Source organism: Trachurus japonicus, chromosome 12, assembly GCF_045865225.1.
Source record: "Trachurus japonicus isolate A0001 chromosome 12, Traja_1.0".
In the NCBI taxonomy this organism is placed as follows: Eukaryota; Metazoa; Chordata; class Actinopteri; order Carangiformes; family Carangidae; genus Trachurus; species Trachurus japonicus.
Window position 1 is genome coordinate 18,046,992 of NC_140918.1, and position 25,696 is coordinate 18,072,687.

Consider the following 25,696-nt stretch of genomic DNA (forward strand, 5'->3'; position numbering starts at 1 on the left):
CTTTTACTCTTACTCTTAAATTTAAAAGCAAGTACTTTTTTACTCTTACATGTCGACTGAGCTACTTTTACTTGTAACGGAGTAAATTTTGACCAGTAGTATTTGTACTCTTACTCAAGTAGCTACTGGGGTCGAGTACTCTGTCCATCTCATGGATGTATTATATTAACATCTATGAAAATAAAGTCAAGATTTGATGTAGTTTCCGGACAGGTGACAGGTGTAATCCTCCGGTCTCGCGAGAGGCGGCGCCGCTGAGCGGAGCAGCGGCGTGTGACGTAGGCAGCCCAGCAACCAGCGACAGAAGAAGAGGGAGAAGAATAACAAAAGCAGCTACAGCAGAGTTCAGACCACACACCATCACCTACTCCTGTATTTACACCAAACGACAAATTAGAGAAAATGTAAGCGGAGCCACAGAGGGGTTTTCCGTCTGGAGGCTCGTGTGGAGGGGCAGCTGGTCAGAAGTCGCGCTGTTACTGTTTCTAGACGTGTTTTTTTGTCTGTGAATCGGCAGCTAAGCTAGCTCTGAGGTTAGCTCCTGCTCGGCTGGTTTCTGTCTGTCTGTCTGTCTGTCTGTCTGTCTGTCTGTCCGGGAGATTATCAGCCTCTGTTTACCGTCCAAAACCACCCTAACACCTCCTCTGCCTCAGCCTGCCCCGTGCTGGTCGTCAGGTGAGTTAACGCAGCCCGTTTTTGTTTTTTCTTTATCAGACTCCACATGTGGTTTGCAGATGTTGGATGAGCAGGGAGACTTTTGTATGAGCAAGTTGTAGCTATAGAAACTTGGTTCAGGTTTTGTTTTGTTGCCTCCCTGAGGCCTTACAGATGTAAAGTGTGCACTGTACAGATCTCAAAGCCTCTGGCGCTACATTTGACCTTTTACCACAGTCAGCACCACATCCAAAAATCTAATATGATCCAATGACATTTTTGTTTTTTTGAACACTTAACTAGATAATATCATTTTCAATGACGGGCTTCGTGTTCGTGTTGATAGTGGGAGACGCCAAATCGCCTAAATGATATGCATAATAGTCGTGTTGCTAAGTTGTAATGGAGTTTTATTAAAGATGTGTGAGTTGAAATTGTCAATTAGCCTATCAACAGATAATTAGCAACATAATTAAACAATGGTAATCAATCATGTAAGCGATTTGTCAAACGAAATGCCAGTTATTTGCTGGATACACACACTCACTAAAACTGTCATGTTATTATAAACTAAATATTTTAGGATTTTGGTGTGTAACAAAGCATATAGTTTGAAGCTGTCATTGTGAATATGAGCTACTGTGATCTGTTCATTAAAAACAGGTAAATGAAAACTCCAACACAAGCTACACCACAACACTGCAAAATCCAAAGTCCCTCACGGACTGTGCTCTCATCAATACATTGATCTACAAAGCGACGTTTCAACATTAAGACAGTTGGCCTGTTTGTTTCTGACAATGGCTTTGTTTTCTTCGTGTGTCTTTCTATGAGAGGGCGGAGATGGGAAGTTTGGGCAGCAGGTTCCAGTCGCCCTCTCAGGGCCCCGAGGAGGTCGCAGAGGGCACGAGTACGAGCCGCAAACACGGCTGTGAGTGTAAGAAGAGGAAAAGAAATGCCCAGTGTGACTGTGACAGTGAACAGGAGGAGGACGACGCCTTACTAGATACACCTCGCAGGCAAGTCCACTCAAAGAGCCTGTGATCAGTTCACTGTGAAATGTCTTTCAGTTATCAGTTTTATTTTATCTAACTCTGGTTTCTGTCCTTTCTCTGCTTTTTGTCTGTGTGTGCAGGAAGAAACTGAAAAGCACGTCGCGGTACATTTATCAAACCTTGTTCCTGAACGGTGAAAACAGTGACATTCGAATCTCTGCTCTGGGACAAGAGTGGAACCTCCACAAAGTTTATCTGTGCCAGGTAACGTATAATAACACAAACCATATCAAATATATTCTTATACGTAGGTTATATTTATCATTTTAAACTTATTCCTCCTCTCTTTTGTACTTCACAACAGTCAGGATATTTCTCCAGTATGTTCAGCGGCTCATGGAAGGAGTCCAACATGATGGAAATCAACCTGGAGATCCCGGACCAAAACATTGACACTGAAGGTGCGAGCACTTACATCACAGAAACCAACAGTTGACTGTGTTTGTTAATTCATATATTTTACTGATAGCTTTACGCTGCTCTATGTGTGTAGCCCTACAGGTCGTATTTGGATCCCTGTACCGCGACGACGTCCTGATCAAGCCCAGCAGAGTCGTCAGTATTCTTGCGGCGGCTTGTATGCTACAGCTGGTCAGTACATTGATAGAAGTCAGTTGTCACAAATGTATAAACTGATTTTGTGTAAATTCAATCACATGATGATTCAAAACCAAATCAGGTCTCATGCCTCTTTGTTGTCGACAGGATGGTTTGATCCAGCAGTGTGGAGAGACCATGAAGGAAAACATCAGTGCAAAGACTGTGTGCGGCTACTACGCCTGTGCCAGTATCTACGGCCTGGATTCAGTCATGAAAAAGTAAAAAGTTTTAATTAATCGAACTTATTTCAAATCACCAAAAATTGATAAGAAAGTTACTAATACTTTTTATTTGTTTGTGCAGGTGTCTTGAGTGGCTTCTGAACAACCTGATGACCCACCAAAATGTCGACCTGATGAAGGAACTTGGGTTTGTACTCCATTCACAAATTCTTTGGTTTTTACATTCATTTAGTTCAACATTCAACAAAAGAAATGGTTACTGTGTGAATTTTGGACACACCTTCTCATTCAATAGCCTGTCTTTATCTTTTATTACTTTCTGCATCGTAGATTTTATACTTAGGACATCAGAACTATAAGGAACACATATGGAGTTATATAGTAAACACAAAAGTGTTAATTAAAACAAAAGTGTTAGCTGTCACCTGACTTAAACCCAGCTGAGATGGTTTTGGGATGAGTTGAACTGCAGAGTGAAGGCAAAGCAGCCAACAAGAGTTCAGCACCTCTGAGAAGACTGTTGGGAAACTATTCCAGGTGACGACCTTATGAGGCTGATGACAGAATCAAAAGTGTGCAAAAAGCTGTCATCAAAGCAAAAGGTGGCTACTTGGAAAAATCTAAAACATATTCTGCTTTGTTTAAAACTTTTTCCATACATGTTCCTTCATAGTTTTGATGTCTTCAGTTTGAAACTACAATGTAGAAAGTAATGAAAACAAAGAAAAAACATTAAATGAGAAGGTGTGTCCAAACTTTTGACTGGTAGTGTACATCTCAATCTCCACTGTAAAGATAAGATAAGATGAGCCTTTACTGTCTCCTAGGAGAAAGGAGAAATTCATCTTTCATTGGAGAATACAGATACATACAATCAATAAATAGTTGCAGCCACACAGGATAAAAAACATGAAAGCAAAGCACAGATGCATAAAAAAAAACATAAAATGGGATGCCCCCTGCTACATCACTTACATCTCCACCTCAGACACACACACACACCCCTCATTCTGCAGCTGTCCTAACCACACTCACACTTGCAAACACACACCCATCCACCCATGCATGCTATCCCTTACTCACACACCTCCACCTCTACTCACACAGCTGCACACACAGTAACATGCATAATAATAATACATTAATAAAACCGGTACTAACATTTGTTTCTGCACTACATTTCCAGGGCGGAGGTGATGGAGCTGCTCATTCAGTCCTCAGACCTGTTTGTCATGCAGGTGGAGATGGATGTATACACAGCTCTGAAAAAGGTCAAAAGAAGGGTTTTATTTATTAACTCATATGAAGTCATTGTATAAAAACACTCGTCTAATATTTTTCTTTCTTTCTCTCTCTGTGTAGTGGATGTTTCTGCAGATCAACCCGTCCTGGGACGGCCCCATCAAGCAGCTTCTGGCTGACGCTGACGCCTGGCTCTGCAAACGCAGGACTGGTACTGTTAAAACCACGTCTTCTGAAAGAACTGTCGGTTTTGTTTTGTTGATAGCCACAAACAGATATCTTACCCTGACTTTCTTCTACAGACCTGTGTGAGAAAGAGCCCTTCTTGGACACAGATGAAGGTGCAGCTTTTCGTTCGGTGTTCAAATACGTTCGCCTCCAGTACATCATCAACGACCTGGCATCTGCACGCATCCTGGAGAGAGATAACATTTTACCCCCAGGTAAGATTTGATTTCTGCATTTAATCATTTCATCGTATAATATGCTATGCAAATAAAGACAGTTTCAGTTTCATTAGTACCAATACACTGTAAACATTTTCATACTCCAGACTGGCTGACGTCAGTGTACAAAAACCAGTGGTTTGCCATGCTCCGCACAGAGTTTGACAATGACAACGGGTGAGTATCTGTGTCATAATGAGTCGATGGATTTATTTTAACTGCTGCGGTGTGTTGATGTAACTATAAAAACTGTACAAAGAGGTTGTGTGATGTCACCGTCACCTGTCTGTCCTTAGTCCTCAGGAGGCGAACAAAGAGGAGTTTGAGCTGAGCAGCATGAGGTGTGGAAGGAAGCTGACGAAAGATGGAGATGTGAGTCAGACAGTCTCGCCGTCACAGTTACCTTTGGTCTCGTACACTTTGATCTAGTTCAGCTGCTACAGAAAAAAAAACCTTGATATTCTCCTCTCCTCAGTACTGCTGGCGGTGGACAGGCTTCAACTTTGGTTTTGACCTGTTGGTGACCTACACAAACCGCTTCATCGTCTTCAAAAGGAATACCTTGAGTCAGCCATGTGGGGGCGCTGTGAGCCTGCAACCTCGGAGGCATTTGGCGTACAGGTCAGTGGTGTGGTTCACCTTTGAACAGTCAATATACCTAAACTAAAGCATGGATATAACTGACAGTCATATCAGTCAGTTTCAAACACTGAATAAAAGATGATCATGCTAAGCTACATTAGCTGCAGCTAAGTGTTGTTTTGTTTTTTGTAATTAACTTTTTTTTTTTATTGATTCCACATATCAATATTAAATCAAGATTTTACATACAATTTTCCAACAGTATAAATCATTCCTATACTTCTCCACCAGGGAGCAGAGACATAGATAGACATAAATTCTCAAATAAAGTTACAGTAGAGTATGTGAAGAAAAAAGAAACACTTTTTCACTCCTGTCCTCATTTTCACACCTCTCTTGCATTGTCCCTTTTCTCCTCTTGGAGGGTAAACAAATAAACATATGAACAATGAACTAGTTTGTAGCCTGAACCACGGGAATCAATAATCTACCATACACAGTGTCCTTACTGCACAAAGTCTGCTCTCAATGGAGACACAAAATTAACCCAGTTTTCCCAGTAATTTTTAACAGTATCTGTTTTTAGTCTATCTGAGAAAGTCAGCTTCTCCATTCTATAAATATTGAGCATTACCTCTACCCAATCCACCATTTTTGGTGCATCCGTTTTAATTATCTTATAGGTTTAACAAGTAGTAGTAGTAGTAGTTTATTCGATCTTTTGCACAAATTGTTACAGTCAGCATCAGTCATCAATCACAAACATTCAATAATGCATTCATTAATCAAACTTTATTCATAAATGTTACATAGATCGAAAAGATGTAGGCTGAAGCTATTCAGCTTATAAGTGCCAACCCTTTAATTCTTTATTTCAGTTAAACCTTTGGAGCTCTTTATGGTTTCAGTGTAACAGAAAGTAGCAGAAATCTTATAGCTTTACTATGTTTTAATTTCTTTTTAAACTGTGTTATGTTTTTGCTTTGTTTGAGATCCTCTGGCAAGCTATTCCACTAGTCCCCAGCAAGAAAGTGAATAGAAAATGTTCAACTATTTATATAAGAGCAGTGTGTATTTATCAGCAGCATTTGGTTTGGCAAACACTGAAACTAACTCTGTTTAATATTTGTCCAGGTTACGTCTAGCCTCGTTTGACAGCCGTGGAAAACTGGTGTGCAGTCGTTCAACAGGTTACCAGCTTCTCACGCTGGAGAAAGACCAGGTCAGTGAGCACTGCTCAGATAGAGATGTAGAATGGATCAATTTTCATTTACCTCACAGACTTTCTCATGGCTCTTCTTTTGCCTTCGATCACTCAGGAGTACGTGGTGATGAACCTGGACAGCCGCTTGTTATCATTCCCCCTCTACGTGTGCTGTAACTTCCTGTATACGTCTCCTCAGTCGGACATCCGTCCAGATTCCTCAGAACAAGACAGCACTTCCCGCGGCGTGTCGTCTTGATGCCTGTCCCACCTGTTAAGCATTCCTCCGGCGACGGCGAGACACTGACACAAGCTTGTATGTACAATCCACTGCCATATTTAACACCATTTCCACATTGGACATATCGTCTGCATGCTGTGTAACTCAGTGAGGTGTGATGGGAAAAATGTTTTTGTATCTATGTATTCAAGTGTTCTGGTACATCCTGAGTTACATATACTACGTACATGGAGTTTCCAGTATGACAGAGACGCATCACGGTGGCCAGGAAGGATCAGGCCACTCTTTGCCTTCAGAGCAGCTTCACTTGTACTTGGATCTCTGTCAGGAACTGTGATGACTGAGATGCTGAGCCATTCATCGAGAAACCTCCAGTGAAAATAAAGGGGGGGGAAAAATCTGCTTTAACTCCAGAACTTTAAAGTTGAATGTCCAGACGATGTAACCACTGGGTGTGTTGTGTGTGTGTGAGTGTGTGGGAGCGTTTATCATCCTGGAATGTGGGATCATCACCAAAGGGGTGAAACTGAACATCACACCGCAGAGCAAAACCTCAAAACCCAGCGACTTCCACAAGATTAACTGGAAACCAGATCCGCTCTCGGTTATCAGGAATGTTTGGATGTCTCCGAATGTGAACCCACGTGACACAAGACGAAAGACGACTCAACAGATTGTCATTTTTCCATCACACAGAGGTCAGCGGACTGTCACAGGTCCCCTGATTAACTGCATCGCAAAGATAATTGAAGTTAATGGTGAAAAAAAACTATAATCATCGGTGTGAGAAGAGCAGTTGCTGCACCGACTTGTATGGGAAGTTCCAGGCCTGTTATTTACTGTGGGGTGTGGTCGAACACTCAACTCTGCCAGCACTTAGGAAAAAAAAGGATTTGCATCTATATCACCTGCTGCTGATAGACACCCAGCCTCGTATTTGCCTACACTTACCCTCTCCTTCACCTTCTCCGCTACATGAAAAAAGTTGCACACCAACAGGTGTGGATGAAGCGCAGCTGATGACAGAGCATCCACCCACATATCCAACTGACAGGCTGAAAATCTCGCTTTTACCGTGTCTGTTTTCCTTCTCTGTAACTCCACTGGGTCCCTGTGTTAATCCCACTTTGGGGGTCTCAGTCTTAAGTCGGTCGCTTGTCTGCACGCTTTTCTACACCAGTGCAACTTCTGTGAAGGCTTTCATACTGGAAATCTCACCAGCTCTACAGTGTTATCTAGAGAAAACAGCAGCTGTCCTTCCCGAGGACACAACGGACCTAAAACCTCAAAACCAGCATCATGAGGTCAGAAAGCCAGACTTCACCCAATAACCAATAACCTGTCTTCAGGAGACACAAGGCTTCAGGAGTCTGAAGATGTTTTGCCTCATTTACACAGTTTACACAGTGAGAAAACCTGTGACCGACACCAGCTCTCAGATGTTCACTGCATACTATAAATACCCCCTGCTATTCATTTCCAGTTTGGTTCATTTCATTATATCAACTTTGTATTGTAACAGACTGCTCCTTCACCACATGAAGTACTTTTGCAGTCTTGTGTTTTTTATGTTACGAAAAAATTGTGTGGCAATTTTGGAAATGTATATTGCCTCATGTTGTTTTGAAATCTATTAAATATGGGTGTTTTCAGACTTGTAAAGCAACTTGTAATTCATCCCAGTCAGTGTGACTGTATACCTGCAACTGTTGCTGTCAACAACTTAAAACGTTAAAGGTTTTGAACTTTTTTTTTATTTGGCATTTATTTATTTTTTACTTCATTTGTATTTGTATGGATTTATTTTTGCAAAGGAAAACATGTACACGATTCAATCAACTGCCAATAAACCTGCCCATGCACATGGGCTGTGGTGCTATCACACGATCAGTCTGTACTGCAGCAGCTCAGTTGATTCTGTATTAATGCATTTGTAGCTAATGACCTGATGGATATCGACACTTTTTAAAAAATGTTTAGCGAGTGTCCGTCCGTCCGTCCCTGTGCTACATTCTCATTAACACAGCGCCTCGGTAACGGCATGGGGAAATTTCAGATTCAAGGACGAACTGACAAGAAACAATTGATAGTCAAAGATCAAGGATATGGTGACCTCTTCCTGTGCTTCACTATGACATCATGATGTTCGCAAAAACACTTTCCTGGTCATTTTTCAACTCTGTAATTTAGGAAGCAGAGGGGGGAGGGGGGGTGTTGACCGTACCTCCTGAGACCTGACTGGTTTTGGTGGAGGTATAATACGACCACAAGGCTGTTAATGAATTTCAACAGAGTAATGTAACCCTTGGTGCTACTATTTCTCCTGTCCATGACCAGGTCTGATTTAGTGCTTGGTAACATTAATTGGAAAAGAACAGAGAGACTCATTTTTCACAGAGCTGACCTGTTGTTTTATTCCAATATTGTCGGTGATGATCTGTGATAGTCCGATCTCATATAGGGCACTCAGATTACTCCCACTGCTTGTAATTATTACCTTGAAACGATGATTAATTCTGTAATCATAAACCTCCTGTTGCATACGTGTGTCATTTTTCATTCATCAGATAAAGAACCACAGGTGGTGGAAATTTGCAGATTGAATAGATTAGAAATTCTCTCTCTCTCGCTGACTATGAGGCACTAAGAAGAACAGTTGGATTGGATGTTGTTTGCAGTGCCTTCCTGTCACAGAGGTACAAAGATCAGTGTGTAGGTGGTACGACTTGTGTTTTCAGCTGGCTCCTCTCCAGAGTCTCCTCTGGCCTCTGCAGTAAAGTTTCAGTGTAATACTCCAGTTATTTCCCTTAATAAAGTTTCTCACAAGGTAAAAAGAAAACAAAAATCAATCCTATCTACTACGTGAGTTGAGAGAGGACACTTGTTATTCCATATTGATAAAATGTAAATCGTCTATAGCTCCACATCCCACTCACTCCTCACTGATTTTATAACTAAATCTTTGGTTCCTACAATATTGATAGAAATAATTTCACTGTATCAACTGTGTGTCTCTTACTCTCAGGTTCGACGCAGTATGCTTTGTTTTACTGATCCACTGTTCAGTCCTCTTCAGCAGACAGGCTGTATAATTACAACATTTTCCTAAAGAACACCAACACTACATCAGATTTGGATCAATGAAACGGTTTGTGGGATTTATATCAGGTCAGCAACATGTTTACATCTTCCTGTGTTTTTGTTCCTGAAGTCATCATACAGTTTGGCCTCTGTTGTACTATTTCTTGTATATAATCGAGAATATTCTCTTGCAGTCATTAAAAATACATGGAATGAAAGTATCACTGGTGTTTATTATTACAAGACCTCATGTTGTCGATATTATGCAAGTAATACAGTCCAAACCCAGTTAACATCTACAGTACTTCAGTAATTCAGTTATATAAACATGTCTCATTGTGGGAGGTAAGACAATAACAGTATGACTCACAGTAAAATTACAACAAAAAAAAGAAAGAAATGAAGATGAGGGGGGTGCCGATGGCGACAAGCAATGCACATTCAAAATGATGCATAGATAACACACATCTGAATCACACTGCATGATGATGAAGTGTATACTTTGTAATGTGACACTCAGATTTGTATTGAGTATGTTAAATGTTTCTTGTTCACATACGCCTCAATGTGACATGAGATGGATTTCTCGTTGCAGATGGAGCATGATCCAACAAGACAAAAACCTGCAGCTCTCAGTCTCAAAGGAGCCGGCTCTTTGTAGATTACACACACACACACACACACAGTACAACAACGTATCACAGTGAGCAGGTGGAAATCTCCACAACACCGAAACCCACACTCACGGCCATTTAACAAAAACTCTTGCTTCATGTTATGTAAAATGTCTTTTCATGTTGTTCCAGCCCCTCTAACTGTTGACTAACCCCACATTGCTACAGCCATCCCCCCCCCCCACCCACCCAACACCCAACCCCCCCTCCTTCATCACTGCTGTATAGAGTCCAAATTCTCTTTGAGCCTACGGGTCATGCTGGGGATCAGGTGAACGTGATCGTCCACACAACTGCCCACACAGCGGTCCATCAGCGACCGGACGGCCGGCTCCTTGGCGCCGGAGTCAAACAGATCTTTTGCCTTGTCGTTGCAGTGCATCGTGCATCGGGTCAGACGGTCCTGGAGGGTAGAGTTGGGGTGGGGGTGGGGGCAAAGAGGACAGAAAAAAGGACTTTAGACTCAACACAGACAGGAAGGGAGAAGTCCAAGTGGACATGTTTATTTTTATGTCAAAGACATAGTGAGATTTAATTTGTGTTTCTGCAAACATTATGGACTGGGGCCAGGTGACGCGTCTTTCTCAGAAACTTGGATACGTCTCTTTTTTCAAGAACAGTTTTAAAAGTTTTGAGAAGTGGGATCAGATGTATGACAGCATGGACAATTATTTCTTTGAGTGGGCCTTGTATATTGCTTTTTATAAATGCATAAGCAAAAGGATGAGGTGATGATATTGATCTCCACGTGGGAGTTTTGCTTTTGTACTGTGTCTCAGAACTGTATTGTTTTTGTTCTTTTCACTTTAATTCCAAGAAAAAACCCTTGTTCTCATGGGCGATGTTGTTGATGCAGCTGTATCAGACTTAATATTTGTTTGTTTGTTTTTTGCTCTCAAGCCTAATTTTAAACTTGAAACAAATTAAACTGATTGATATATTTGGCTGCAAGGCTCAGTATTATTTATCCTCAGGGACATTGCTCAGCTTCGATTGTAAAAATCTGAACTGAATTAAATTGGCTTTGAAAAAACATAAATACCAGTACTGACTTTAAAGTTTAGGCCGATAAGGAGAAATACAGCAATAAAACCTATGTAGTGAGAATAAATGTAAGTTGTTTAATCTTACAAATCATGATTATAACATTAGAATTACAACTGTATTTAAATTGTGTCCACACATTGTTCATAAGGTTGTGGGATATATGGATAGTGAGAAATATATAGAGAAGTGTCTCGCTCATTGATTCATTTATTTTATTCACACATCTATTTAAAAAACCCAAGTGTAAAAACATTAAAGCAGAAGTAAGCGATATTTTTGTGTTAATATAAGTCTTAAATTGTTGTATCCTCCGACAGCAATCACTTATATAGAGTGTTTGGTCTGAAACACGGGTCTGTCAGTCACTCTGCTCTGCTGTAAGCCGAGGAGAAAACTTTCCTTGTATCCTACAAGCTTTATCCAATGAGGAGAGAGAACGGCATAAAGGGGCGGTCCTCTCTGTGTGTGCAGCCAAGGGATGCGCGTGAATGTGGTGACGTAGGGACGAGGGCGGGGACTGCTAACTCCATCGGCTGACAGGAAGTTAGCCAAAACCACCGGATCGCTTACTTCTGCTTTAAGTTTTGCATTTATATGTGAAATGGGACGCCCTAGGAAGCGGAAGAGTTTTTTGAGAGGGGCACAGCCGTGTTTTATAGTCAGTCAGTGGTTATACCACCTCTGTTATGTTATAATAACTAATGTCACACTGACATAGGGATGTTGTCTTACTACACTATGCAAAACGTCCACGTTTTTAATCCCACATAGCCTACTCAGTTGTGTTGTCAGGTGGTGCAGTGTTTGCTCAGTGGTGACCGTGGACAATGTCACGTCTCTCACCTGAAACTTCTCCAGCTCCGCGGTGACCAGTCCCTGAGCCGTGGCCAGCGGAGTGTGACACCTCTCGATGCACTGGTGCACCTGAGACATGGAGTCTGTGGAGCGGTCACAGCACTCCGCGCTGCACTTGAACATGCGACCCTGCAGCAGCAAGACAACGTGACATGTGATTAGGGCTGCAGCTATCGAATATTTTAGTAATCGAGTACTCTACTGAAAATTACATCGATTAATCGAGTAATCGGATAAAACGTATTTTTGCTTGGTTAAAGAGCAATTATGAATACACAAGAGAAAATAACATATTTCACTCAATAATGAATGACCAATTGGTTTCCTTTTGTAGAATCAACTGTTTTTATTTCTTAAATTCACAAGCAAGTATTTTCTGGTCTTGAAACATTACTAAAGAGGCGACTGCTGCTAACATAAATAAGAATAAATAAAACACAAATAAAAATAAATTAAATTAAATTACTTTCAAGATATCAAAAATAAATAAAATTAAATTACTTTCAAGATATCAAAAATGTTTTCTGTGGAGATGCTGCAACATGGAAGACGTGCTGCTGTGGTATGCAAGGGCCGTGTTACAACTAGAGTGCCTATAGAGAGACATTTTCTGTCTTTTTGTCGCCTTTTTCTCCCTCAGTCAAACACCCACGTCCGCCCCCCGTTAAGGTTTCTACCTAATCAACGGTCTCACCGCAACAGATGGTTCACGTCATGATAACTTAAGTATTTTGGCCATTCAAACTTCCACAGTCCATAGTCCTTTTCTTTGTTTGATATTTCAAGAGACTTTGGTTAAGTAGCCTAACCATGGATAGCTCCTAGGCAGGATTGTTCTGCTGTGTTGTCGCCACTCGCCACCGTCCCCCCGTCATCGCGGCCATCGCCTCGCCGCCGCCGCCGCCGCCCCCCTCCCCATCTCCGCCGTCATCCGCGGCGAACGGCCGCGCGGGGGGGGGGCGTGCACGGTTACGTTCATAGGTTACGTTACGGCGCACGTTGTGCCACATTGAAAGTCCGTGCGGCCGCTTGAACTACAATTAAATTAACGATTCCTCGAGGCAGAAAAAAATCCTCGGACCATTTTTTGTAATCGAGGTACTCGAATTACTCGAGGAATCGTTTCAGCCCTACATGTGATGTGGACAGCCAGGTGTAGGTAGAGAGAGCAAGACAGACAGGTAGTATAGTAGACACACAAAGCAGCTCTGCACGTTACATTTCACGCGTCCACAGGTGAAGACACCTACCTGCATCTTACGGATGTGGTCTCTCTCCAGGCTTTGGACCATCTCTTCCACCCCATTTTGCACGCGTGCCTGGTGTGCCTCTGCCATCTCTGCTGCTCGTGCTGCTCACTCACAAACTCTTCAGAAATATTGAATCCAACTTTAATAAAAGCATCTAAACCGGACGGGACTGGCGACGTGCACCTGCTCTGTTCACAGCAGTCGCCCACTATATTTACTTCTCTATACAATAATAACTAAGGTCACCTCCATTCAAGCATGCTTCACCAGAAGAGCTGCTTGTTGCGTCACTTCCGCTTTTCTTCCGTAACCGGTTTAAAAAAAATCATCTTCCGAATCCGTTTCGGTCAGACTTCCAAAGTAATTCCAAAAAGAGAAAAGTTTTTATATCCAGGCGGCTTACGGGACAATATAAGTCGTCCGCTTTTTCTTTTACAATATTAATTCATACTTTATGTGAAAAGAAGCGAAGACGACCACTTCCGGTCAGGTTCCAACCGCCCAGAGCAATCGAACTTTCAAAATAAAATAGATTTATTTAATCCCAACCTGGATTTAGCTGTTTTTTTGTCCTTGACCTTGTGTATTTATTTTTTCTTGACAGTAACACACCAACTTTTATTTAAAGGATTGATCATGACCTGTGCTTAACTTTGTTTACAGCTATACTTCAAATTGACTAGTTTGCTCATCCCTCTTGGAATAAAAAACGAAAATACAATCACTGAACCCAACAGATGTTAAAAAAATATATGTCTCATGCCAGGGCTGTTACTTAGTTGTTTAATTAAGTCTTTAAGACAGTTACACTCAGAATTTTCTAATGTTTAGCAAAAACCATTATTTCCTATTATATCTGTGCAATGTTTTCTGCGCCACTGTCCGCCACAAAATCACAAACCTGAATACTATTGCACCATCGTGAGTTTATGCGGGCTTTTATTCTGAAAGTCTACTATAGGCATGCCCGGAAATGTGTCTCAATATTCAACGACGTTCACGCTGCTCCGACATGGCTCACGAGTAAAACGAGTTTATTATTATTGAACCAAAACTTATTTCCGCTTGTGGTGTGTTACAGCGTCCGTCAAACGTCCAGTTTTTGTTTAAGTTTAGAGTTTTAAAGACTTTTAAAGTTGTGCTTTACGTGTGACGGTGGAGATAAGTCTGTGAGGACTGACTACCTCTGGATCTACGGCTGCCCTCCTAAGTGACTTGTGAAATAGTGAGTCCTCGCTGTAAGCTTTCAAAAATAACATTTATACAATAAAAAACATCAGACATGCTATATTAGACTTGCTACTGTTATTTATGTCACATTTTCATACCTTATTCTTCGCCTGAGTCGTATATTAGAGAGTGTAACCTTTGACCACACTCATAGAAACTTATTAACTGCTGTGTGTTTATATCTCCTGGACAGATGCTCCTTGGTGCTGAACTCTAGATGTCCACAATGAGTCTACGAACCCTGTCACTGAGAGCCCTGCTGCTCCTGGGGCTGTGGCACACCGGGAGGAGAAGTCTGGCCTCAGCTCCAGAGCTGCAGACCCAGCCCAAAAAGATAGGTGAGCCTGATCCCAGACTACAGTCCCCCACAAAAACAGAAACACAGCAGTGATGCTGTTTATTATTCATTCATTCAACGCTCACATCCTCTCAAGTTCATTTCACGACCCAAAATATTAGTTAAGTCAAGTCAAGTTAAGATGCTTTATTTGTCTCCCTTGGGAGAAATTTGATTTGGATGCAGGTTAGGCTTCTGCTGCATAGACAATAAAAAAACAGCCACAAGACAATAAATACACATGAGACAGTGAAACATGAGAAATAGTTAAACAGTGCAAACATTTGTGCAAAAACACAATAAAAACATACAGGAAAAACAATGTGCAAAAAACGTTGGCTCATCCTGAGCTGTGCAAAGTTGCAGTACAGGTTTATGTTTGTGCATCAATGAGCGTGACTGAAAGAGGGACAAATGAGTGTTAGGGCATTGATATCATGTTATGAATAAGAAGTGAGACCGTGTTGTAACAAGAATACAACTGCACTGACAAAAGTGGGCACATATAAGAAAACACACTATCTAAGAGCACCAGATGATCCAAAAAGGTTGTCAGACATCAAAACGTCCATGAATTGTACGTGAACCATCTTTAATCAACAGAAGAACTTTAATCATGATCAAGTTTGACTTTTAATTTTTTCAGCCTCTTAAATACAAAGAGGTCTTCTATTTTTTTTAGCATATTGAATTTGAATTTTGTATTGTTGGTCAGACAGAAACAACACAATAGTAGACTCATTTGGGATTTTGAGTCGGCGATTTTTTTCGAACTTTTTAAATACTTTTCACAGACTGAATGATTTATTGAAAATAACAAGGTTTTCTATTTCTTGTAATAATAAGATTATATTTGTTTACTTGTAGTAATACGATTATTGATGAATGAAAAAGAACATAATCATCAGTTACAGCCTGGAATTGCCCAAATGTATGATAGTAATGTAACTAATGTACAATATATGTGTTAGAATGTTAGTTAGATCACTATCTGGTGATCCAATCAGTAATACTGTATGTGAATCTAAGAGCTAATTGGTCCGTCAGATGATGTAAGCAATGACTGGAATTGAACTATTCCAGCTGAGTCTGTTGCAATGAAGATGATTTACTCATCTTACTGATGATTTACTCTACTTACTACACTAACTACTACACTATTACATAATACAACCTTATTGTTCCTTGACAGCTGTGGTCGGAGCAGGCATCGGCGGCACAGCGGCAGCTTTTTACCTGAGGCAGGAGTTTGGAGCCGGGGTGAAGATTGATGTGTTTGAGCCTGGCGCTGTTGGTGGGCGACTAGCGACAGTGAAGATCGGGGATAATGAGTACGAGACGGGAGGTTCAGTCATCCATCCTTTGAACCTACACATGAAGCACTTCATTGAAAAATTAGGTAATGTCACAGTTTCCTGAATTAACCAGACTCAGTCAGCACAAACACATGAATTGCTGAAACCATAATCAGCATGCTGTCTATGCTCTTTCAGGTATTCCTGCAAGGAAAGACGTCTCTTCTAAAATGGCGATCTTTGATGGAAAGGAGCTCACGTTTGAAGAGAGTGACTGGTTCATTATTAACTTCTTGCGCATGCTCTGGCAATACGGCCTGAACTTCCTTCGGATGCAGATGTGGGTGGAGAGTGTTTTGGATAAATTCATGAGGTAAGGCAGAAAAAACGCTTTTGATTCAGAAGTGCTGCTGCTCGCTCTGTTCTGTCTGGATAATCACTGAAATCCCATCATTTACAGGATCTACCAGTACCAGCAGTATGGCTACTCCTTCTCCAGTGTGGAGAGGCTCCTGCACGCCATGGGTGGTGACGGTTTTCTTACCCTGATGAATCAGACCCTGGAGGAAACTATGATAGGAGAAGGGTTTTCACAGATCTTCATCAACGACGTTGTTGCACCCATCACCCGTGTCAACTATGGTCAGAGTGTTCGTATCCACGGCTTTGTGGGTAAGAGTTTGTAATCGTTTATGCCTCTGGGGTCTATGATCACACTGGCGTCTTCAAAGTGCCGTAAAAAAGAAACTGTCAACTTCACTTGAAAGTGCGGATTTGAAACTCTCTCCCAGTTTTTATTTGACTTTGATAGACCCCAGAAAATAGATAGGATAGTTTTAATTTGGTAGTGTAAAAAATATTCATCCAGGGGATGGGACAGGAGGGGCAGGCGTTGCATTTCTTTTCATATATTTGTCAATTTTATAATTTTACAAAATGGGAAAAAGTGGTTGAATCAACTGACACTAGAAGTAATGAATATACCAGAGGCGTCTGATGTATTTTTTCAATTCAGATTTATTGATTTCTGTGTATTTTTGGGTCCAGTGTGTTAATAAAGTAGGTTTAAGTGAAAAAATAATTATCAGAAGATACCAAGCATGGGCATGTTAAACTTTTTTTTTCTGTGGTATATAAAGGCAAGATCAGAAGTATTAAAAAACGGCCAAAATCGGCTCAGACCCCTGAGGTGTAATGAATATTTAATAATGCAGGAGTGTTATTGAAAGGTGTGAACTTGTAAAATAACACGTATGTCTTTCCTTCAAGGGGCCGTGTCACTAGCAGGAGCAGATTCAGGCTTGTGGGCAGTGGATGGAGGTAATAAAAGAGTCTGCACCGGACTTCTGTACAACAGTAAAAGTGAGCTCATCTCTGCCAGAGTGACCTCCATAGCTGTCAAGGTTCGGCCTTCCAAGACAGGTAACGTTCACGTCCGTTGGCACAGAACATGTTTTATGTCTCACGCTTTATGTGTTCACGCTTTTTTTTTCAATTCCAAACATTTCATTTTTTCCAGGCACCACGGCCAATTTCTATGAGGTGAGTTACGTCGGGGAGTCGGGCTCAGCTCACTCTCTGTATGACATCGTGGTCATAGCGACGCCGCTTCACCAGGGAAAGTCTGACATCGCCTTCTCAGGCTTCTCTCCTGCCATCCCGTCGACCTACCCGGGGCGCTACCACCAAACGGTGTCCACGCTGGTCCACGGCAGGTTGAACATGTCCTACCTCGGGACCTCGCAGTCGGCCTCCGACTTCACCGTGTCTGACGTCCTCACCACCGACTCCAAGGGCTCCGTCATCAACAGCCTCTCCTCTCTCGACCCCGTGCACATCCCCGCCGATTACAAACGCCCCCCCGCCAGCCACGCCAAAGTCTGGAAGATTTTCTCCCCGCAGCCGCTGTCTCAGGAGCAGCTGCGGGACATGTTCATCTCCTGGGACTCGGTGTCCGAGAGCCGCTGGCTGGCCTATCCCGCGTACCGCCCGCCGCACCGCAAGACCCCTCCGTTCATCCTGCACAACCGGCTGTACTACCTCAACGCCGTGGAGTGGGCGGCTAGCGCCATGGAGATGAGCGCCATCTCCGCCAGGAACGTGGCCCTGCTGGCGCACCATCGCTGGCACGCGCAGAACGGCAAGATCGACCAGGAGGACCTGCACACCCGACTACGAGGGGAACTCTGAAGAGGGAGGAGGAGGAGGAGGAGGAGGAGGAGGACTACTCGAAATGAAAAACCAAAAGCAATAAACCACTATCAATCAAGCACAGTATAAACCCTTACAGATGCTCATGGGCACGCCTGCTGCACTGTAATAACTATCCCAACTCTCCTTCAGGTATCCGGGGTGCTCTAACTTTATTTCCTGGTTTATTACAACTTGGGTCTTATTTTTTTGCCACTTCGGACATAGTTTCAGTCAGAGTGAGCTCGGCTGAGATCTGGGAACACTCTGTCATTAGAGTAGCAGCGTTAGTCGATTAAAGGATCAGTCAGCCTTCTCAAAAGGGATAGTTCACCTAAAATTGAAAATTCACTCACTGTCTACTCACCGTCATGTCGACTAAGGGCTTGGAGAAGTTTCAGAGTCCTCCGTGGCTTCTCTGAGTTACAGGGGGTCTCGGCGTAGCAGTGCATGTCCATATAACGGTTGCAAATGGATACCAACTCTCTTCGTAACAAAAAGACACACCAAAAAACATCCAAATACCTCCATGCTGCTCGTATGTAATGTCCGTCTTGCATTGAAGCCCCGAAATGCGAAATTGTCCCGAAAAAAATTAAATAAGTCTATTTTTCATGCTTGTTTGTAGCGGAAGCTTCTCGAAGCTCCTCTTCCCAGTTCGTCCAAATTTGACGAACAAGCATGAAAAATAGACTTATTTAATTTTTTTCGGGACAATTTCGCATTTCGGGGCTTCAATACAAGACGGACATTACAAACGAGCAGCATGGAGGTATTTGGATGTTTTTTGGTGTGTCTTTTTGTTACAAAGACAGTTGGTATCCATTTGCAACCGTTATATGGACATGCACTGCTATGCCGAGACCCCCTGTAACTCAGAGAAGCCATGGATAACTCTGAAACTTCTCCCTGCCCTTAGTCGACATGAGGGTGAGTAGATAATGAGTGAAATTTCAATTTTGGGTGAACTATCCCTTTAATTTTCCCAACTTGTCATCGTCTTACATGACCATAATTTGAATATCTTTCGGTTATCAACTTCTGGTTGAAGAATTCAACATATTTTTTCGTACTTTATGGTCTTCTCTAAACCAATCAATGAATCAAGCAAACAATCCGCAGATTCATCAGTAATGAAAGTACCACTTAGTTTGGGTTAGTGGTCAGTTGGCAGACCTCGCTACGAACTCTGAAAGGGGTGGCAAGCAAACAAGAGACGGCAAACAACCAACAAACACATTTCGAATAAGAGTTTAAGCTGATTTTTTAAGATAAATCTCACGTGGGAAAACACACCACAGGAAAACTGTTAAAACTTCATGCACAGCCAGCTCAACCTGAACCAGGTTGTCACGTACACCGACCGTCGGTTTCATTTTACCGTTGACCTGCGAGGTCAGTTAAAACCTGTCTGGTTGTTTCAGCCCCTGAGCTGAAGTCTTGAAGTAAGTCTCCACTCTAAAGATCCCAGCAGTCAACTTGATCAGTACAGTGTTATTATTAGTGTTGGATAGAATAATATTAATAATTAAAAAAAAAAAGACCAGCGTTGCAATAAACAGGAAATGATCCTTTAATCGCTCCAACAGTAGCCACCATTCATTGCTCTCAGTCACCAGCAACAGCAGCACAGATCACAACAAATGGTGGGACTAGGTTGTATTTGTGCTGAACTCTGTAATCACTGTGAACCACGCTGCACTGCAGGGTCGACCTACTATGTTCCTTTTATATGTAGTATAAGTATCTTGAGCGAATTTTCTTTTAATTTTCTTTTTAAAATGTGCATTTCCACTGTTATAAACACGGTACATCTAAGAAATCGGCCTGTCGGTGCCACACACAGACCAAACCGTTGTTCCCCCTGTAGCTGAATCATTGCGTAGTGTTCACTAACATGATGATGTCCCGTCATTCATGCGTCTTCCATTGATTTTCTCAGTCTCTCTACCTCCCAGCACACTGCTGTATGTGTTGATAGTGAGTACAGGCAGCTGTCAGTAAGAGAGTTGTGCCACCGAGACGTTTTCTTTTTGTAAATTAGAGGATGTGGATGTTATGAAGGAGTATTAACAAAATTAATGTATTTTTTTTTAGTATTTAAATAGACTGTTAATATACTGTAACGTAATTGGAGAGAGTCTAAACACACTGACGAATTTTAAAACTACTGTGGTGCCTTAAGCTGTTTAAGTAATTGGCCTTTTTGTTGAGTAGATGACAAGTCTCCCAATGATTTTAGAAGTCATGTGTCCTTAGGGCTTTCCTGTGTGATATCTGCCATCAGAGCCTGACCACCAGGACCAAACGGCAGTGAGGCCGATGCGTTTCTGTATTTTGTTGTAACAAAATGGAGGTGTGTCCTGTACCTGAGATTTACCTGATGTCATGTCCCTACCCTGGACCACTTTTTCACGTGCCGTAGCTTCTTTGGGAAAGGCCGCTTAGAGTTTGCTGATCGTTTCTTAAGCACTTTTAGAGGTGTATTTTTCTAGATGTTTGAGTATGAGTCAAGACCTACTGTTGAGGAGAATATTCATTAATATTATATTATTAATATAATATATTCTATAATTAATATTTATTCATTAACATTAATTGTGCACTTTAATTGATGAGAAAAGCTTCAGTTTCATACTGAAGTCAATTTTGCCAAATGCCAAAAGAATCCCCACCAATGTGCAGTGTTATGATTGGACTGTTCTGGACAAATAAGATGAAAACTTTTAATTATGAATACCAATACTGAAAACTATCGGAACGTACTGTATGTTTTGAAAGTGTTTACAATCACAATAAAGTGATGAGACCTTGCCTGCTTTGTACTCTGACTTGTAATTTAGAGCTCATTTAGCCCTATTATATTATGCTTAAATCATTTCTTAACACATTTTGCACTCAAACAGATCACACTATTTTAAGCTTGTTTTTTAGATTAAAGCAGAAGTAAGCGATCCGGTCGTTTTGGCCAATGCTGCGTTCCAGGCAGGCTTTTGAAACCGTAAATTACAGCTTCAAGTCACAACTTACGACTTTGTAGCGTTCCAGGCAACCCGCAACTTGCGTTTCTCCGACCTGTTTTACCAGTGAAAGTCACTATAACGGCCACTCGTAACTTCCGACCTGTTAAGTCGTACCAGATCGAACTGGTACGACTTCACAGGTCGGAAAAACACGAGTTACGAGTTGCCCTGAACGCACCATAACAGTCCTCGTCCCTACGTCACCACATTCAGGCGCATCCCTTGGCTGCACACACAGCCCTTCATGCCATTCTCTCTCCTCATTGGATAAAACTTGTAGGATACGAGAAAAGTTTTATCCTCGGCTCAGAGCAGAGCAGAGTGACTGGCAGACCCGTGTTTCAGTCCAAACACTCTATGTAAGTGATTGCTGTCGGAAGATATAACTATTTAAGACTTATATTAACACAAAAATATCGCTTACTTCTGCTTTAAGCTTGTTTTTTAGATTAAATTAATTGTATTAGTTTTGTCTTGATAGTGTTATCTTCTATCCAAGTTGTTCTCTTGTTTTTATAACGTGTCCCATTTCACTATTTTAATTTCATGCCGTCATCTAACAGTGAGATTTTCCTGAATATGAGCCTTGTGACAGATCCAGGGCTCTGATATGTGGATCTCTTTGATCTGCATGATTGAGTTATAAATGTAGGAATTGTCTTCCTGAGACACATTGTGACCCATCATTCGTGTGGTGAAATCACAATTTCCACTCCCCCAAAAGGAAATGAACATTGTTTTCACTCAGTTGCAAGGACTTACATTTTTTTTTTTTAAAACCAGACAATCACAGTAGCATCCCAAATAGAGGCCCATGTGACGGAGGAGCTGACAATGGGCGCCATTGACAGGCTGAATAAGGATACGTCTGTGTGGTGATGTGCCACCCAGCTGTCCTCTCAGGTAGGGAGGGACAATGGTACCAGAGCCGCCTGTCCATGCAGAGCATGTGATGCGACTGAAGGTATAAGAGGTGGCCAAGCGACAACAACACAACACACAGTTTGGAGTGACACCCCAAAATCGTCCACAACCTACAGACCAGCAGTCAAGATGAGATTTATAGTGCCAGTGTTTGTTTTCCTCGCTGTGGCAGCGTTTCACACTGGTAAGAAGAACAAACTGTTTTTATTCTGATTTTTAAGAGAATCGGATAATCATAGATTCGACTGTGTTTCTACAGAAATAACAATCCATACTTACTGACAGTGAAATGACATTAGATTTTCAGTAATGTGTGTCTGAAGGCTGATTGATATACTTGTGATGACTTCTAGCTCTCTCAGCCTCTCTGAAAACTGCGGAGAAGGAGGAGAAAGTTGTTCAATACGGTGAGAATTAACAATTCTGTACGGCTGATGATACTTTCATGCAGCAAAATTGATTCGTTTCAATTAAATGTTATGTTTTTTTCATGCAGATGGGCTAAGTGAGCTGCAGAAAATAGGTACAGTGCATCAGTCCGGTTGAGATTCTAGCTTATTTTAAATAAACCTTTTATATATTGGATGATGTTTTATGTTCATTTTACTGACTGAATCAAGTCCAATTTCTCAAAGCCACTGGCAAGACACTTTTGTTTGTGAAATTAATATTTTTCTTTGTAGTTGTATTTAATTAATTCATATGTTTATCTGTAACACTCCATTCTTTCACTTTTATTGTTGCACGTTGTTTTTGTATGTAATTTCACCTTATTTGTCGTTTCAGATCAGATGGAGTTTGAGGCAGCTCAGAAAAATGAGGCTGCTCAGATGAATGGTACTGGTTGCCGTTGCGCTATCAGTAATATTAATTTATTACACTACTGGTTGCCATTTAATTCTGTTTCTCTTATTTTACACTTAGTTTCCTGTATTCTATCTAAATGTTCTATTACCTGTAGGCTACTTCTATTGCTTTTATATGTTTGTACTTTTATACGACTGAAGGTACATAAGAATTTCAATGTAATTACTCGTAATTATATATTTAATAAACTTGAATTTGAATTTAGTTATATTTATAATCCACTGTGTTTCAGTACATGTGTAAAATGATTTTCTGGTTCACTTTTTCCCTTTCCCTGATCAGTTACAGAGGAACAGAATGAGGAGACCCACTACCTGGGTGAGAGAGATTATAGATCATAGACCTTTGATTTCATTCAGAGCTAATAAAGTCTGATCTGGGTTCAGTTGCTAAAGCAGTTTTTCTTTTAATCTTTCACTTACAGAGGCCGTAAAGGATCGATCTGGTGAGTTAATAGTTACAATAGTTCCATATTGATTACATTTCAATATCCAGAATCACTTCTTTAAATGTTTCCAACAGAGGAGGAGCACGTCGAAGCCAAGGAAGACAAGACAGGTGTGTAGAGTAGACACATCTGGACCGGCTTTAGCACACATCATGTGATCTTTTCTTTACCTGACATTCACCATCATTGCATAACTGTGAAATCCTCCTCCGGCAGAGGGAGGAGGCGGCAACTCTGACGCTGCTGCAGCTCACGAGGGTAAGAGGTTTAAGTGTTCAAACACGGGCCTGTAGATGGCAACAAAGGACGGTTCAGAGAGGCACTGGATTAAAGGACTGGGCCTCAAATTACACTGACCTGTAAAATATCACAGTTTTGTGAGTGACCTCCCTCTTCCTTTGCCCACAGAGTCACAGTCTGAGTCCTCCGAGGAGGCAGATGGTGAGTTTGTGACATGAACAACCTATTTTCAGCACATTTGAGCTTAAATTTAAGCTTCTCTGTGTCTCTAATCATGTCCGTCTCTATTATTTTTGACAGGGAGACAGAGGCGGGGTAAGTGTTGTAAATCTACATCCACGGTTATTAGTTAAAACAAACACAATGTAAATCACTATGCTGTTTTGTCACATATTCATGAACCTCAAGTCGTATTTTAGGCTATTTTTGAAACACAGCGTTAAATAAGGACAGAGTGTTCAGAACCATCTGGCCAAATGTAAAAGTTGCTTCACATCAAACTACATTTTGATTTCTTCTCAGAGCACCAGGAGGCAGTTACAGGGACTGTGAGCTGTTTGAGTAAGACCAAGTTAAAAATGGCCATTTAACTCAAAAACTCACCATACCTACAAACCCCACGCTGTAACTTCCTGTTGTAATTCCCCCATTTTCTTATTTCTCCCCTGTAGGTGATGAGAGTCAGGATTCAACCAAGTCACAAGGTGAAAGCCTTTAAAAGTCACACAAACATCAGCAGTAATTTATCATTATAAAAAAAAAAAAAAAAAAAATCCACACATAAGGTCAAATGTGTCCTTATCTGTTTACTTGTATCATCCAGACTGTGGCCGACTTTTTTTTTTTTTAAGGCCGACTCAAAAGTACCTGCTGAGGGAAAAGATGTGGTGAACTGTTTTGAGCAATGAAAGCTAAATTGTAGGTTATGTAATCCACTGGATAGTGAAAAACAGAGCCAGTCAGAGCCAGTCTGGGCTAGACTTGAAGAGTGTCAAACATGTTTATAGTCTGGCTTCTAAATCAAGTAAATAGTAAAATGCCTCAAGCAGTAATTACAAATTTACAACCAACCAGCTTGTTAAAAAAAAAAATATATATATATATATATATATATATATATTTTTTTAAGTTTGATTTATACAGTCCTAGTTGCCCTAGATATATTAAAATCACCACATGATCAGTTTACTGCCTGACCTCAAAAATCAGATGCGAGGATTGTTTATTTGAACACAGTCCTCCTTGTATGTGAGTAAATCTAGGACAAGAATCCAGGGCACTGTGAGACGTCTGTCCCCAGGTGCTTATTGTGCTTGATTTATACTGTATCATCGGCTTCTGGTTATTTTTGGACCAAGGATGCAGCGCTCCTGTCCTCGAAGATGCTGCCAAGATTGGTTTAAGATTGATTGAATTTATATGATTCAAGGTTGTGGATGATGAAGAGATAAAAGGTCATCTGTGTCATCATCGTCCCTGTTAGAAATATATATATCGCCTGAGGAGGAAATCCCTCACGTACTGGTGTTAGAAGAGAAATTCGACCTGTTGTAGTAAATTCAAAACCTCTAGGGTAGAGTGGGCCTCGCTTCGTGTTTTTTTTTCTTCTACAACAGCACAACCACACACTGGTGCAGTCATCATTCATCAGATCACGAGCAGGGGCAGTGAGTCATATCAGAAAAAAAACCTGGGAAAGATATGATTCATACAGTGGCTCTGAAAGCCCTGGAAAACTACTGAATTGTGGTGTGTTTTCAATGTAAAGCTAGCGTAAAGGAATCCTCTCTTGTCTGTCCCTGCGTCACAGATGCACTGTTGTGAGGAAGCACCGAAACATCCCAGCGCCTACTCGCCACTCCATGCCTGAGCTGCGCTGGACTTACTGTCAATAAAAAGGGAACTATCCCTCCTATATGTATAACCTGTTGTGTCTTCTTTGATGTGTACACTGTGACTAAAAGGCTGCAGCGTTTCAGAGCTGCTCTTCAGTCTTCCTCTTTCAAAATGGGTAAGAAATAAACAGTTC

The 25,696-nt window shown here is 41.4% G+C and overlaps 4 protein-coding genes across 5 annotated transcripts; 3 read left to right on the forward strand and 1 right to left on the reverse strand.

Annotated features, from left to right (window-relative positions):
- The first annotated feature begins 562 nt into the window (after positions 1 to 562).
- On the forward strand, positions 563 to 6,580 carry gmcl1 (germ cell-less, spermatogenesis associated). The gene is made up of 15 exons (XM_085793677.1): positions 563 to 674; positions 1,491 to 1,677; positions 1,794 to 1,913; positions 2,014 to 2,110; positions 2,203 to 2,300; positions 2,415 to 2,527; positions 2,613 to 2,678; positions 3,678 to 3,762; positions 3,854 to 3,944; positions 4,036 to 4,176; positions 4,287 to 4,356; positions 4,476 to 4,551; positions 4,655 to 4,800; positions 5,896 to 5,983; positions 6,081 to 6,580. Exons 2-15 carry the CDS (start codon positions 1,498 to 1,500, stop codon positions 6,222 to 6,224), a joined length of 1,515 nt encoding a protein of 504 aa, XP_085649803.1. The 5' UTR covers positions 563 to 674; positions 1,491 to 1,497; the 3' UTR covers positions 6,225 to 6,580.
- Positions 6,581 to 10,131: 3,551 nt separating this feature from the next.
- Positions 10,132 to 13,396, reverse strand: timcc (TIM double twin CX3C motif chaperone). The gene is made up of 3 exons (XM_085793678.1): positions 13,114 to 13,396; positions 11,852 to 11,992; positions 10,132 to 10,364 (listed from the first exon to the last, which is right to left on the reverse strand). Exons 1-3 carry the CDS (start codon positions 13,198 to 13,200, stop codon positions 10,176 to 10,178), a joined length of 417 nt encoding a protein of 138 aa, XP_085649804.1. The 5' UTR covers positions 13,201 to 13,396; the 3' UTR covers positions 10,132 to 10,175.
- Positions 13,397 to 14,082: 686 nt separating this feature from the next.
- Positions 14,083 to 18,443, forward strand: pcyox1 (prenylcysteine oxidase 1). Of its 2 annotated transcripts, none has more exons than XM_085793676.1 (7): positions 14,083 to 14,338; positions 14,537 to 14,681; positions 15,873 to 16,079; positions 16,174 to 16,348; positions 16,436 to 16,647; positions 17,245 to 17,397; positions 17,495 to 18,443. In XM_085793676.1, exons 2-7 carry the CDS (start codon positions 14,561 to 14,563, stop codon positions 18,163 to 18,165), a joined length of 1,539 nt encoding a protein of 512 aa, XP_085649802.1. In that variant the 5' UTR covers positions 14,083 to 14,338; positions 14,537 to 14,560; the 3' UTR covers positions 18,166 to 18,443. The 2 variants fall into 2 exon arrangements, with proteins under 2 accessions (XP_085649802.1, XP_085649801.1); XM_085793675.1 differs by having other exon boundaries at positions 14,083 to 14,351; positions 17,495 to 18,434.
- Positions 18,444 to 22,144: 3,701 nt separating this feature from the next.
- On the forward strand, positions 22,145 to 25,690 carry LOC146977425 (uncharacterized). Its single transcript, XM_085793680.1, has 13 exons — positions 22,145 to 22,296; positions 22,466 to 22,519; positions 22,609 to 22,635; positions 22,899 to 22,949; positions 23,262 to 23,297; positions 23,404 to 23,424; positions 23,502 to 23,537; positions 23,650 to 23,685; positions 23,836 to 23,868; positions 23,968 to 23,982; positions 24,190 to 24,228; positions 24,339 to 24,371; positions 25,478 to 25,690. The coding sequence occupies exons 1-13, from the start codon at positions 22,242 to 22,244 to the stop codon at positions 25,489 to 25,491; spliced, it is 450 nt and encodes a 149-aa protein (XP_085649806.1). The 5' UTR covers positions 22,145 to 22,241; the 3' UTR covers positions 25,492 to 25,690.
- The last annotated feature ends 6 nt before the right edge of the window (positions 25,691 to 25,696 follow it).

Excerpts from the sequence above, each read along its gene's own strand:
- gmcl1 (XM_085793677.1), top strand. The coding sequence starts at position 1,498 with ATGGGAAGTTTGGGCAGCAGGTTCCAGTCGCCCTCTCAGGGCCCCGAG. Across the intron at positions 1,914-2,013 it reads ACAAAGTTTATCTGTGCCAG|TCAGGATATTTCTCCAGTAT; the intron begins GTAACGTATAAT and ends ACTTCACAACAG. Across the intron at positions 2,301-2,414 it reads CGGCTTGTATGCTACAGCTG|GATGGTTTGATCCAGCAGTG; the intron begins GTCAGTACATTG and ends TGTTGTCGACAG.
- timcc (XM_085793678.1), bottom strand. The coding sequence starts at position 13,200 with ATGGCAGAGGCACACCAGGCACGCGTGCAAAATGGGGTGGAAGAGATG. Across the intron at positions 11,993-13,113 it reads ACCACATCCGTAAGATGCAG|GGTCGCATGTTCAAGTGCAG; the intron begins GTAGGTGTCTTC and ends TTGCTGCTGCAG. Across the intron at positions 10,365-11,851 it reads CGGAGCTGGAGAAGTTTCAG|GACCGTCTGACCCGATGCAC; the intron begins GTGAGAGACGTG and ends TCTACCCTCCAG.
- pcyox1 (XM_085793676.1), top strand. The coding sequence starts at position 14,561 with ATGTCCACAATGAGTCTACGAACCCTGTCACTGAGAGCCCTGCTGCTC. Across the intron at positions 16,080-16,173 it reads GCACTTCATTGAAAAATTAG|GTATTCCTGCAAGGAAAGAC; the intron begins GTAATGTCACAG and ends ATGCTCTTTCAG. Across the intron at positions 17,398-17,494 it reads GGTTCGGCCTTCCAAGACAG|GCACCACGGCCAATTTCTAT; the intron begins GTAACGTTCACG and ends CATTTTTTCCAG.
- LOC146977425 (XM_085793680.1), top strand. The coding sequence starts at position 22,242 with ATGAGATTTATAGTGCCAGTGTTTGTTTTCCTCGCTGTGGCAGCGTTT. Across the intron at positions 22,297-22,465 it reads TGTGGCAGCGTTTCACACTG|CTCTCTCAGCCTCTCTGAAA; the intron begins GTAAGAAGAACA and ends GATGACTTCTAG. Across the intron at positions 23,686-23,835 it reads CGCTGCTGCAGCTCACGAGG|AGTCACAGTCTGAGTCCTCC; the intron begins GTAAGAGGTTTA and ends CTTTGCCCACAG.